Source organism: Leucoraja erinacea, chromosome 8 (genome assembly GCF_028641065.1).
Source record: "Leucoraja erinacea ecotype New England chromosome 8, Leri_hhj_1, whole genome shotgun sequence".
In the NCBI taxonomy this organism is placed as follows: domain Eukaryota; kingdom Metazoa; phylum Chordata; class Chondrichthyes; order Rajiformes; family Rajidae; genus Leucoraja; species Leucoraja erinaceus.
In genome coordinates this window covers 10,349,557-10,362,425 of record NC_073384.1, presented here as the reverse complement: position 1 = coordinate 10,362,425, position 12,869 = coordinate 10,349,557, and the positions used below count along the sequence as shown (strand labels likewise).

The 12,869-nt window shown below is 43.8% G+C and overlaps 1 protein-coding gene across 1 annotated transcript; it reads left to right on the top strand.

The window, feature by feature from the left end:
- The first annotated feature begins 10,576 nt into the window (after positions 1-10,576).
- On the top strand, positions 10,577-12,015 carry LOC129699206 (somatostatin receptor type 1-like). Its single transcript, XM_055638829.1, has one exon. The coding sequence runs from the start codon at positions 10,621-10,623 to the stop codon at positions 11,770-11,772; it is 1,152 nt and encodes a 383-aa protein (XP_055494804.1). The 5' UTR covers positions 10,577-10,620; the 3' UTR covers positions 11,773-12,015.
- Positions 12,016-12,869: the final 854 nt, after the last annotated feature.

Below are 12,869 nucleotides of genomic sequence, written 5' to 3'. Positions count from 1 at the left end.
TCTCCACTTTAGTCATTGGCATTTCTCATCAGTCTTTTGTGCTTTTCATGCCATTCATTTAATACCTTCAAGGTACCCATTACATCTCGGGTGATTTTTTTTTGTGTATTTTCCAACTGAAGGGCGAAATGAAATAATGGACATCTGTTAAAAAACAAAAGGACACAATGTGCTGAAGTAACTCAGCGGGTCAGGCAGCATCTCTGGAGAACATGAATAGATGATGTTTCAGGTCAGGACCCAACACTGTGTGTGTGTGTGTGTGTGTGTGTGTGTGTGTGTGTGTGTGTGTGTGTGTGTGTGTGTGTGTGTGTGTGTGTGTGTGTGTGTGTGTGTGTGTGTGTGTGTGTGTGTGTGTGTGTACGAGCATTTATGTGGGGGTGTGTTTAAGTATGTGTGAGGAGTCATGTGTGAGTATGTATGTGCGTGTGTGTTTGTTTTGTTGCCCTAGGATAGTTTATATCTACTGTATCGTCATTCAGTCAGCGTGACCAGCTGCAGAATTATTAAAGGTTTATATGTTCCTCAATCTGCCAAGGCTTTTGTTGACTATATAAAAACAGTCATCGGAATGACCACCGCCAACCCTACCTGTGGCCAGGCATGTCCATACTGATGTACAACCTTATTAAAAATAATAGGTGAATAATGATTTCCTCGAATTCTAATGGATTTTCCTCAAAGACGAGCAAATTGATTAAACAGTGAACAATGGTAGTGCAGCAGTTAGCTCTCATCTCCAACAGCTCGACACGGAGGAACCTTTGCTGTCTATGTGGAGTTTGGATGGTGACAGTGTGAGTTTCCAATTTTCCTCCCAGATCATAAACAAGTGCTGGCAAGTTAACTGGCTGTTGCAAATAAACCAGTCTGAGGACGGGTCTCGACCCGAAACGTCACCCATTCCTTCTCTTCAGAGATGCTGCCTCAGTTACTCCAGCTTTTGGTCTCTATCTTTGTTGCAAATAAACTGTTGGCTTAGTTTTTGGTTTAGGTTTATTAGGTTTTACCAAGGTGCAGAGAAAAGCTTTGTTTTTGCATGTTAATCCAACAGATCAGATGTACCATACACATAATCCAATAGATCAGATGTATCAAACACATAAACACAATCGTCAAACTCAAGTACAATAGATTGAGCAATGGGGAAGGTACAGAGTGCAGAATATTTCTCAGCTTTGTGTGGCATGGCACAGCACAAAAACAGGCCCTTCTGCGCACTGAGTCCACATCAACCAGCGATCCCCACACATTAACGCTATCCTACACACACAAGGGACAATTTTACATTTATACCAAGCCGATTAACCTACAAACCTGTATGTCTTTGGAGTGTGGGAGGAAACCGGAGATCTCAGGGGAAACCCATGCGGTCACAGGGAGAACATACAAACTCCGTACAGAGAGCACCCATAGTCGGGATCGAGCCCAGGTCTCTGGTGCTGTAAGGCAGCAACTCTACCACTGTGCCCAAAATGGTATCTCCACATAATAATAATAATAATAATAATAATAATAATAATAATAATAATAATAATAATAATAATAATAATAATAACGCATTTTATTTATGGGCACCTTTCAGAACACTCAAGGACACCTTACTGTTAAAACAAGCAAATTCCAAATATATAAGTAAAATGAAACAAAAACAACATATCCATGAAATTGATAGAAAGTGGAGTTACGTGGGATAGGCCAGTCTGAATAGGTGAGTTTTGAGGGAGGTTTTAAAGGTGGGGAGAGACTCTATGGTACGGATGGATAGTGGGAGAGAGTTCCAGAGGCAAGGGGCAGAACGGCTGAAGGCTCTGAACCCCATCGTGGACAGGCGGGCAGATGGAGTGGAGAGCAGGGAGGAAGACGAGGATCGGAGAGTTCGGGGTGGAGTGTAAGTCTGGAGGAGTTCAGAGAGGTATGGAGAAGCGAGATTGTGGAGGGCTTTGAAAGTGAGGAGGAGAATCTTAAAATCAATGCGGTATTGGACAGGGAGCCAATGCAATTGTTTGAGGATGTGTTTGGTGGATGTGGTGGGTTCTGGTGATAATGTGGGCAGCTGAGTTCTGGACCAATTGGACTTTATGGATGGACTTGTGGGGTAAACCAGAGAGGAGAGAGTTACAACAATCAATACGGGAGGTGACGAGGGCCTGGACAAGAGTAGCAGTGCTGTTAGGTGTGAATGATGCACGAAGACGGTGGATGGTGCGTAGGTGGAAGTAAGCAGACCAAGTGAGATTATTGATGTGTTTTTCAAAAGAGAGTGTGCTATCAAGGATGACACCCAGACTCTTGACCTGATTAAAGAAGAAAGACTTTAAAATATCTCAAAAGTTTTTATAACTCAGTAAATCTGACATCGCGGAGCTGGCCGTCTTCGTAGCGGGGTGAGCTGTGGTGCCACACGGCTGCGACGTGACGTTGGAGTTTCGGAGGTTCCGGCCGCAGGACCGGTGGACAGTAACATCGGAGATCGCAGGTCCCGGGTGGGAGACCGCTTTTCCGAGCTCCGCAATGGCAACTTCTCCCGCTGGAATCACGGGTGGGTTTAAAGGACTCGGAGCGGGGCCTAACATCGCCCGGCGTGGCTTAAACGGCCACAGGACTTACCATCGCCCGCTGGTGGCTTTAACATCGGAGCCCCAGGTCGGCTAGACGCTGCAGTTGGACTGCTGAACCGCGAGAGAAGAACAAAGGGAAGAGATAAGACTTTGCCTTCCATCACAGTGAGGAGGTGTTGGAGACTCACTGTGATGGATGTTAATGTAAACTGGGTTAAGTGTGGGTCTTGGATTTGTTTGTAATGTAAAAACTGTAGAAATGAAATTTCTTTCAAACCTGGGTTTGAATGACAATAAATAGCATTCCATTCCATTCCAATACTATCAATGTAGAGTTACTATTACAGTGTGGCAAACATGGTCATCATTTTGTGTACAACATCTCACATAACCATGATAGATAACAAAAATATAATGATTGCTGCTACACAAGACATGCAAGTGCACGTAATGTGGTGCACGGCACAAACTTGTAATCACTGAATTTCCGTTTATTTTTGCCTTTTCCTGCACCAGACTTCCTGCCTACTGTAACATTATTGCTCGTGCATTTAGTACATCCCTTTAAAGTGCAACAGCAGCATTGTGGTAAATGCAAAAACTGAGCAAGTGAATTACTTGTTTCCATTCATGCTTATGTAGCAGATCCTGTAGTTATAGAGTCATAGAGTCTTACAGTGTGGAAACAGGCCCTTCGGCCCAACTTGCCCACACCGACCAACATGTCCCTCCTATACTAGTCCCACCTAGTTGTGTTTGGCCCATAACCCTCTAAACCTGTCCTATACATGTACCTGTCCAAATGTTTCTTAAGCGTTGCGACAGTACCTGCTTCAACTACCTCCTCGGGCAGCTCGATCCATACACCTACCACCGTTTGAGTGAAAAGGTTGCCCTTCAGATTCTTATTAAATATTTCCCTCCTCACCTTAAACCTATGTCCTCTAATTCTCGCTTCCCCTACTCTTGGTAAGAGACTCTGTGCATCTACCCAATCTATTCCCCTCATATTCCTCTCTAGTGTGCAAATGCACATCTCCAGATTCAGGGACAGTTTCTTCCCAGCTGTTATGAGGCGACCAAATCATTCTACCACAACCAGAAATCAGGGCCGAACTACTATCTACCTCTTTGGTGAGGTATCCTTGATCGGAATTTGTTGGATTTACTTTGCATTAAATGTTATTCCCTTATCATGCATCTATACACTTGTAATGGTTCGATTGTAATCATGTATTGTCGTTCTGCCGACTGGTTAGCGCGCAACAAAAGCTTTTCACCGTACCTCGGTACACGTGACAATAAACTAAACTGAACTGAACTGAACTAGGTAGACTAGATAGTTGTTTGGGAAGGTGAACTGTTTCAGGCAGAGTTTGCCCTGCTTCCTCCGGAGCTCTGCGGTCCAGTATTCCTCCAGATGTGGAGACAGCTGTGGTAGTGTGCATGTTTGGGCAGCTGCCAAATTACTAGCGACAGAGTTACGGCACTCTGGTGGACCTGTGTGATTTCCAATCGTCGTTTCATAGGCTGTGAGGTCAGTCCCCTCAGAGGCAGTAATTCTTCAACACCTGGCAATGATACAAAAATAACTCAAGTGACAAATCAACAGGTCATTTATCCACAGTGTGTCCTAATATGTCCAGTGTGGTGAATGACAAATATGTTTGCAGCTTGGACGTATTAATAATAATAATAATAATAATAATAATAATAATAATAATAATAATAATAATAATGCATTTTATTTATGGGCACCTTTCAGAACACTCAAGGACACCTTACTGTTAAAACAAGCTAATTACAAATATATAAGTAAAATGAAACAAAAACAACATATCCATGAATTTGATAGAAAAGAGTTATGTGGTATAGGCCAGTCTGAATAGGTGAGTTTTGAGGGAGGTTTTAAAGGTGGGGAGAGATTCTATGGTACGGATGGATAGTGGGAGAGAGTTCCAGAGGCAAGGGGCAGAACGGCTGAAGGCTCTGAACCCCATCGTGGACAGGCGGGTAGATGGAGTGGAGAGCAGGGAGGAAGACGAGGATCGGAGAGTTCGGGGTGGAGTGCAAGGCTGGAGGAGTTCAGAGAGGTATTGAGAAGCGAGATTGTGGAGGGCTTTGAAAGTGAGGAGGAGAATCTTAAAATCAATGCGGTATTGGACAGGGAGCCAATGCAATTGTTTGAGGATGGGAGCGATGTGTTTGGTGGATGTGGTGGGTTCTGGTGATAACGCGGGCAGCTGAGTTCTGGACCAATTGGACTTTATGGATGGACTTGTGGGGTAAACCAGAGAGGAGAGAGTTCCAATAATCAATACGGGAGGTGACGAGGGCCTGGACGAGAGTAGCAGTGCTGTTAGGTGTGAGTGAAGTGCAGGATGAATGACAGAACTTCTACAGAGTGAAGTGAATGCAGATCCCCAAAGCCTCATTGACTGAAATACAATGTCTTCGGTTTCATGAATCATAAATCTGCCCATGTAACACTACGCCCCAAATACCCACGCACACCCTTATAGTTTTGGGTTATGTCGCGTGTGGTCATTTTGTCCAGAAGGTAGTCTTGGTTATTTGTGCAGTCACAGGAAATGCTGAGAATACCTAAGCCTTTCACTCACCTTCCTTTCCCAGAAATCCAATTAATATATTATTAGTTTATTTAGTTTAACTTAGTTTAGAGATACAGTGCGGAAACAGGCCCTTCGTCCCACCGAGTCCACACCCACCAGCGATCCCCGCACATTAACACTATCCTAACACACGAAAAACAATTTACATTTACACCAAAGCCAATTCACCTACAAACCTGTACGTCTTTTGAGCGTGGGAGGAAACCGAAGATTTTTGAGAAAACCCACGCAGGTCACGGGGAGAACGTACAAACTTCGTACAGACAGCATCCACAATCGGGATCGAACCCAAGTCTCCAGTGCTGCAAGCGTTGTAAGGCAGCAACTCTACCACTGCACCACCGTGCTGCCTCAACTAAGAGGTTCTCAGTTTCAAAGCATTCCAATGAAGATGTAGCTCTTCATGCAATTTATGGGGGATATACAGCATATGAAACCTATAGTCTGCACCTGAGCTCATCTCAATCTTCAACTTCAAAGGTCTATAAACATCCTTTCTTGGTCATTATCACTACTGCATGTATTTGTTCTACCATTTTTGTGTCACCGTCAACATGGTTCGATGCTGTAGAAACAAGGAACTCCAAATAAAACGTAATTAAACGCAACTGCAGATGCTAGTTTATACCAAAGATACATAGAAAGTGCCTGGGAAACTCAGCGGATCAGGCGGCATCCTCGAGAACATGGATAATTGGTGTTTTGAGCCAAGACCCTTCTTTAGTTTAATTTATTGTCATGTGTACCAAGATACAATGAAATGTTATCTGCTATGTTATTTGTTATGTGCTAATCAGTCAGCAGAAAAACAATACATGATTACAATTGAGCCATACACAGTGTACAGATACATGATAAAGGTAGATACATGATTTAGTGCAAGGTAAAGTCCTGTCCAGTCTTCAGACATTTGATAGTGTATTGATATCAGCTCTTCTTGTTCCATTAAAGTGTCTATGGCTCCTTGTGTGTTGACATGAATAAAAATATATATATCTTCATTTCACTTGCACTTTATGTGCAATGTGACGAATAAAACCATATTGTATTGTACTGTATTGTATTGTATATCTTTCATTTCCAATGAAGTCTGAAGGGTGTCTCCCCGAAACGTCACCCATTACTTCTCTCCAGAGATGCTGCCTGTCCTGCTGAGTTACTCCACCTTTTTGTGTCTATCTTCGGTTTAAACCAGCATCCACAGTTCCTTCCGACACATATCAATGTAATGATTGCATTACAAAATCTCTCCCTATCTGTAAGAAATTGCGATCAGTTCACATAATCATGCACTGGTGAGAATCACATAACAACTGAATACGTTTGGACAAATATCTACTTCTAAATTCCCTTTCACTCATTCAAATAACACAGTACCGATACGCTCTTTAAAGGGATAACATATCTTTCAGAAATGGTGTGGTAGATTTTTCCTGTGGGTGTCGGACAGAGGTTAAAGGAAGGGTTTTTGCAACTCTCCTGCAGCTGTCCATGTTGCAGGCTGCTATATTACCTCTGAGAGTGTGTAAATGTTGTATGATCGTAACTCAGGCTACGAAATACTAATTGGTTCATGAAATGCATAAGCAAATGGTTTAAAATGCAATATGTAAGGTTAGATAAATGACAAAACTGACCATGTTCAATGATGTGTCATTAAACATGCTTCCTCTACGCTAATTCTTACTGAAAACGTGCTTATATCCAAAAAGAATCTGTCTGGTCTAATTTGTTAACTGCTCAAATTGAATAGAAATTAATAATAAAAGGAATTGCAGGTGCTAGTCTATAAGAAAGAGAGATACAAAATGGCAGATAACTCAGCAGGTCCGGCAGCATCTGTGGAGAAAATGGATAGGTGACGTTTCAGGTCGGGACCCTTCTTCAGACAGGTCACCTATCCATTTTCCCCATAGATGCTGCCGGACCTGCTGAGTTACTCCAGCATTTTGTGCCTTAAATGAACAGAATGCTATGCAAAGCAGATGGAAATCTGAAATCTGGAAATGCATGCGAGGGTACAATGCATGCGAGTGTACACCTATCCATTATTCCTTCGCTCCATTGATGCTGCCTCACCCGCTGAGTTTCTCCAGCATTTTTGTCTACCATGGTACTATAATGTCATTTGCATAAACCATGTTTCTTTCACTTAAAGTGTTTTTTTTTCTAAGATTTCTCTACTTATGTGCAGTTTACTTCAGATATATATAGCGTTATGCATATATTTGTTAACCAAAAGCTGCAGTCAGTATCCATTGCAATTCTGATCCCAAGCAAATCATTTCTGAAACAGTTAGAGATAATATAATAAACTCAATAACGTTTTTACAGATTAAACAGGTTGACAGCTGTTAAAAATGTTTATATAGGAATGTCTAACTAAAGATCTACTTCTGCATCTATGAATAGTCACAACAGTAATTTTAATCCCTCATCAGTCACCACTTTCTTTTCTGCAATGATATAAATGAGTCCTTTGGCACACAATCAGAGTGCAGAGAAGATGTGTGAAGATGTTACCAGGGACTGAGGTATAGGGAGAGGTTTTAGAGGCTAGACGTTTATTCAGGAGGCTGAGGGGGCAATATTATAGATATGTATAAAATCACGAGGGGAATAGATAGGGTGAATGCACAGTCTTTTACCCAGAGAAAAGGGGAATCAAGAATCAGATAATATAGCTTTAAAGTGAGAGAGAAACAATTTAATAGGAATCTGAGAGGCAACTTTTTCACACAGATGGTGGTAGGTATATGGGACGAGCTACCAGAGGGGATGATTGAGGCAGGTACTAGATTTACTAGAATGTTGCCTGGGTTTCAGCAACTAAGTTATAGAGAAAGGTTGAACAAGTTAGGGCTTTATCCTTTGGAGAGCAGAAGGTTAAGGGGGGACTTGATAGAGGTCTTTAAAATGATGAGAGGGATAGACAGAGTTGACGTGGATAAGCTTTTCCCACTGAGAGTAGGGAAGATTCAAACAAGGGGACATGACTTGAGAATTAAGGGACAGAAGTTTAGGGATAACATGAGGGGGAACTTCTTTACTCAGAGAGTGGTGGCTGTGTGGAATGAGCTTCCAGTGAAGGTGGTGGAGGCAGGTTCGTTTTTATCATTTAAAAATAAATTGGATAGTTATATGGACGGGAAAGGTATGGAGGGTTATGGTCTGAATGCAGGTGTATGGGACTAGGGGAGAATACGTGTTCGGCACAGACTAGAAGGGTCAAGATGGCCTGTTTCCGTGCTGTAATTGTTATATGGTTATATGGTTATATGGTACTATAACAACATTTAAAACACATTTGCACAGGTACATGGAGGAAAGGTTTAGAGGGATATGCCAAATGCGGGCAGATGAGACTTACGTGGATAGAGCATCTTTGTTGGTATCGACTAGTGGGGCAGAATGGCCTGCTTCTATGCTCTCTGATACTGTGGCTCTAATTATAGCACCAAAGGGCTGTATCTGCATATTCTACAGCTATATATTTCCATATCACAAATGAACATTGTTGCATATGACAATTATTTTCAGAAAACGTATAAAATCGTGGAGCAACAAGACAGCTCTAAGTTGTTAATGCCTCATTGCTTAAAGTGTGGAGCCGTTTTCAGGAGCATTTAATGTCATTGTTGACATTTACCTGCGGATTTAGCCTGCACATATCCAGTTGGGATAGGTTCCCTCCAGCAACAAATGAAACTCAGACAAGTTTAGAAATTGGTTTTAAGGTTATTTACAAGTTGCTAAAACTACTGTGCACTGAGACTTTCAATCACTTCAAAGAGCCACGTCATGCACTGCAAGATCTGAAGCTTGAAAACCAATGAAATTGTTTAAAAATAAATTCATACACAATTCAAACTTCAGCTTTGCTTTACACCCAACCTTGGCAATTCTTCAATTACCATGAGAGAAAAGGTCAAGTGAGATAGAATAAAAAATAGACATATTCATGTCACAAATCCTAGAACTGTTCATAAGGTCATAAGGCTATGAGATAGCAGCAGAATAAGGCCATTCAGTCCATCAAGTCTGCTCACCATTCAATCGCGGCTGATCTATCTCTCCAGTCTCACCTCATTCTCCTGCCTTCTCCCCATAGCCCTGACACCAATACTAATCAAGAATCTATCTATATCTGCCTTAAAAATATCCATTGACATGGCCTCTAGAGCCTTCTTCGGCAAATAATTCCACAGATTCACCACCCTCTGACTAAAGACATTTCTCCTCATCTCCTTCCTAAAATAACGTCCTTTAATTCTGAGGCTATGACCTCTAGCTTTAGATTCTCCCACTAATGGAAACATCCTCATCACATCCACTCTATCCAAGCCTTTCACTATTCTCTATGTTTCTATGAGGCCCCTTCTCATTCTTCTAAACTACAGCGAATGACAAAAATGCTGGAGAAACTCAACAGGTGAGGCAGCATCTATGGAGTGAAGGAAATAAGCGACGTTTCGGACCGAGACACTTCTTCAGACTTCTTCGGTCTTGTACTCATTCTTGGGACCATTCTTGTAAACCTCCTCTGGACCCTCGCCAGAGCCAGCACATTCACTCAACAGCGTGCTGTCTTGAATCCTTAGAACTAATCGCAAGGGTGGATAAATATGCAACATGCCCCTATCATATTGTTTTGGAAAGTTTGAATTCCAGAATACACGCTAATGCATGCATGATTAAAATCTTCCCAGAAGAATTTGCCTTGACGCCATGTCGAGCACAAATATTGTGGGCTGAAGGGCCTGTTCCCATGCTGTAATGTTCTATGTTCTAAGATCTAGACCTGTCCTTCTTGGGGTACCTGTCACTGCCACTTTAAAGCCCAATTTTCAACGACAGTACTCCCCCCATGTGAAAACATTGTCTTTCGACCTTAACAAGTGTCCGATCAGATGAAAGCATCTCTATTTTCTGCATTTGGCAGATCCACCTGACTCCCTTGCAAAATGAAAGGGGCATATTGCATATTTATCCGCCGTGCGATTAGTTCAAGTTTTTAAAGATTCAAGACAGCACACTGTTGAGTGGATGACGCAGGACTATAGGTAGGTCGCCGACTGTTGTTCATTCATCAGGTCTTGTATTTAAGGAGCAAGCCGAAGCGAACAACGAAAGCAACCGCACTGCATAAAAGATGCACACACACACACACACAGACACACACACGGTCGTGAGTCCTAGCTGTTGCAAGCTCTTGCGCTCTGATCCCGTCTGATGGCTGGAATCTTGGTTTGCCAAGCAAGAGGCTGAAGAGGAGACAGAGAAGGTGACGGGAGAAGCGAAGGGGAGATAATTTTCTTTGAAGACCTGTCATAGGGAGGAAGGGGGTGAGGGGGGGAGTGAAGGAGAGGAGAGGAGAGGAGATGAGAGGAGAGGAGAGGTGCTACCGGTGAAGGTGCTGATTGAATATGAACACGCGTAGTTTCCAGTTGCCTTCACACCGGGACACAGCAGCGGAGATGGGCTCATGGAACAGCTCCGGCGAGTCGGCGGATTTTGTCACCGCTCTCCCCCTGAACTACTCGCTCGGGGAGGAGGAGGAGGAGGAGGAGAGAGACGCCGGGACGGTGGTGATCCAGTTCATCTCTGCCGTCGTGTGCCTGGTGGGGCTGGTGGGCAACGCCATGGTGATCTTCGTCATCCTCAGGTACGCCAAGATGAAGACGGCCACCAACATCTACATCCTCAACCTGGCCATCGCCGACGAGCTCTTCATGCTGAGCGTCCCGTTCCTGTCCGCCTCGGCCGCCCTGCAGCGCTGGCCCTTCGGCTCGCTCATGTGCCGGACGGTGCTCAGCGTGGATGGGATCAACCAGTTCACCAGCGTCTTCTGCCTCACCGTGTTGAGCGTGGACAGGTACGTGGCCGTGGTGCACCCCATCAAAGCGGCGAGGTACAGGAGACCCACTATCGCCAAGGTCATCAACATCTGCGTCTGGGTCTTGTCGCTCATTGTCATCTTGCCCATCATTATATTCGCCGGCACCGCTCCCAGCGAGGACGGTGTGGTCCACTGCAACTTCCTCTGGCCTCATCGCTCCTGGTCCGTGGCGTTTGTCATCTACACCTCCCTGCTCGGCTTCCTCATCCCCGTCTTCGCCATCTGCCTGTGCTACGTCCTGATCGTGGTGAAGATGAGGGTGGTCGCCCTGAAGGCGGGCTGGCAGCAGCGCAGGAGGTCGGAGAAGAAACTCACCGGCATGGTCCTGATGGTGGTGGCCGTGTTTGTCATCTGCTGGATGCCCTTCTACGTGGTGCAGCTGGCCAACATCTTTCTCCCCCTCCACTCCACGGTCAACCAGCTGTGCCTTATCCTCAGCTACGCCAACAGCTGCGCCAACCCTTTCCTCTACGGTTTCCTCTCGGACAATTTCAGGAGGTCCTTCCAGAGGATCCTGTGTTTCCGTTGGCTGGAGAACGGGAGCGAGGAGCCGGTGGACTATTACGCCACCGCCCTGAAGGGCAGGCTGTGTAATCCCATAGAATGTCAGCCCGGCAACCCTGCTTCTCACCCGCTCTGTCGGAATGGGACATGCAGCTCCAGAACCACCACGCTATGAATGTAGTGAAAGAAGTCTTGTTTTATTACCTCTTAGTGACTTTTTTTTGTCTAAAACAAACGGGTTAAATATATTTTGCTAAAAGAATCTGTGAGTTATCTTCATGGTCTCCACATTGTTGTATGAGCGCTGGGATTGCACCGCTTAGGGTCGGGCGAGGATATATATGGTTGGAAAATAATAATGCTAATGCTAATAATAATAATAATAATAATAATAATAATAATAATAATAATAATATTCATAATATTCATAATTTTCATAATGATATTCGTAATATGCTTGGAAAATATATATATACCTTGTGCCTATACATTGCTTTCTTGATGGACATTGTCAGTTTCCTCTGTCTGTCTAAGTCTGTCTGTCTCTCTCCCATCGCTGTGTGCGTGACTCGCACCAACAGTTGACCATCACCATGGGCTCCATTCTGCGAACTGCTCTCGTGTTATTAACGAATTAAACCGGTGTTTGTCGTATGTCAAATCTAATTAATGTTTTTCAAGGTAACTTCTGTAGTGTGCAGGTGCGCAACGTTCAATCATAAAACAGCTCAAACGGTTGACGGTTTAGCCTCAATAACTAGATTTCTCTCCTGAGGATTACCCGCGCCATAGCAGTAACCCATCGATTGAGGTCACAGTAAACGTAGACATATCGAAAATAGGTGCAGGAGTAGGCCATTCGGCCCTTCGAGCCAGCACCGCCATTCATTATGATCATGGCTGATCATTCAAAATCAGTACCCCGTTCCTGCTTTTTCTCCCATACCCCTCGATTCCTTTAGCCCTTAGAGCTAAATCTAACTCTAACTCTCTCTTGAAAAGCAGCGAGAAAAGGGCATCTATTATCATTTTGAAACTGTCGGCGATATTACCAGCGAACATAATCAAGAATTCTATTTGTCCGAACAATATCTTTCCAATGATGTACAAATGAAGTCATATTTAAGATTGACAAAGGGTGGGATATTTTCTTCATAGAAAATGCCACCTTTGTCCGACCCGAGGCCAGGGCGTGAGTGGATCTACAGTCATCTTGTGAATGTAGATTTTTGCCGGTTGATGTGGGAAGATAGATTAAAAATGGACAGCTTT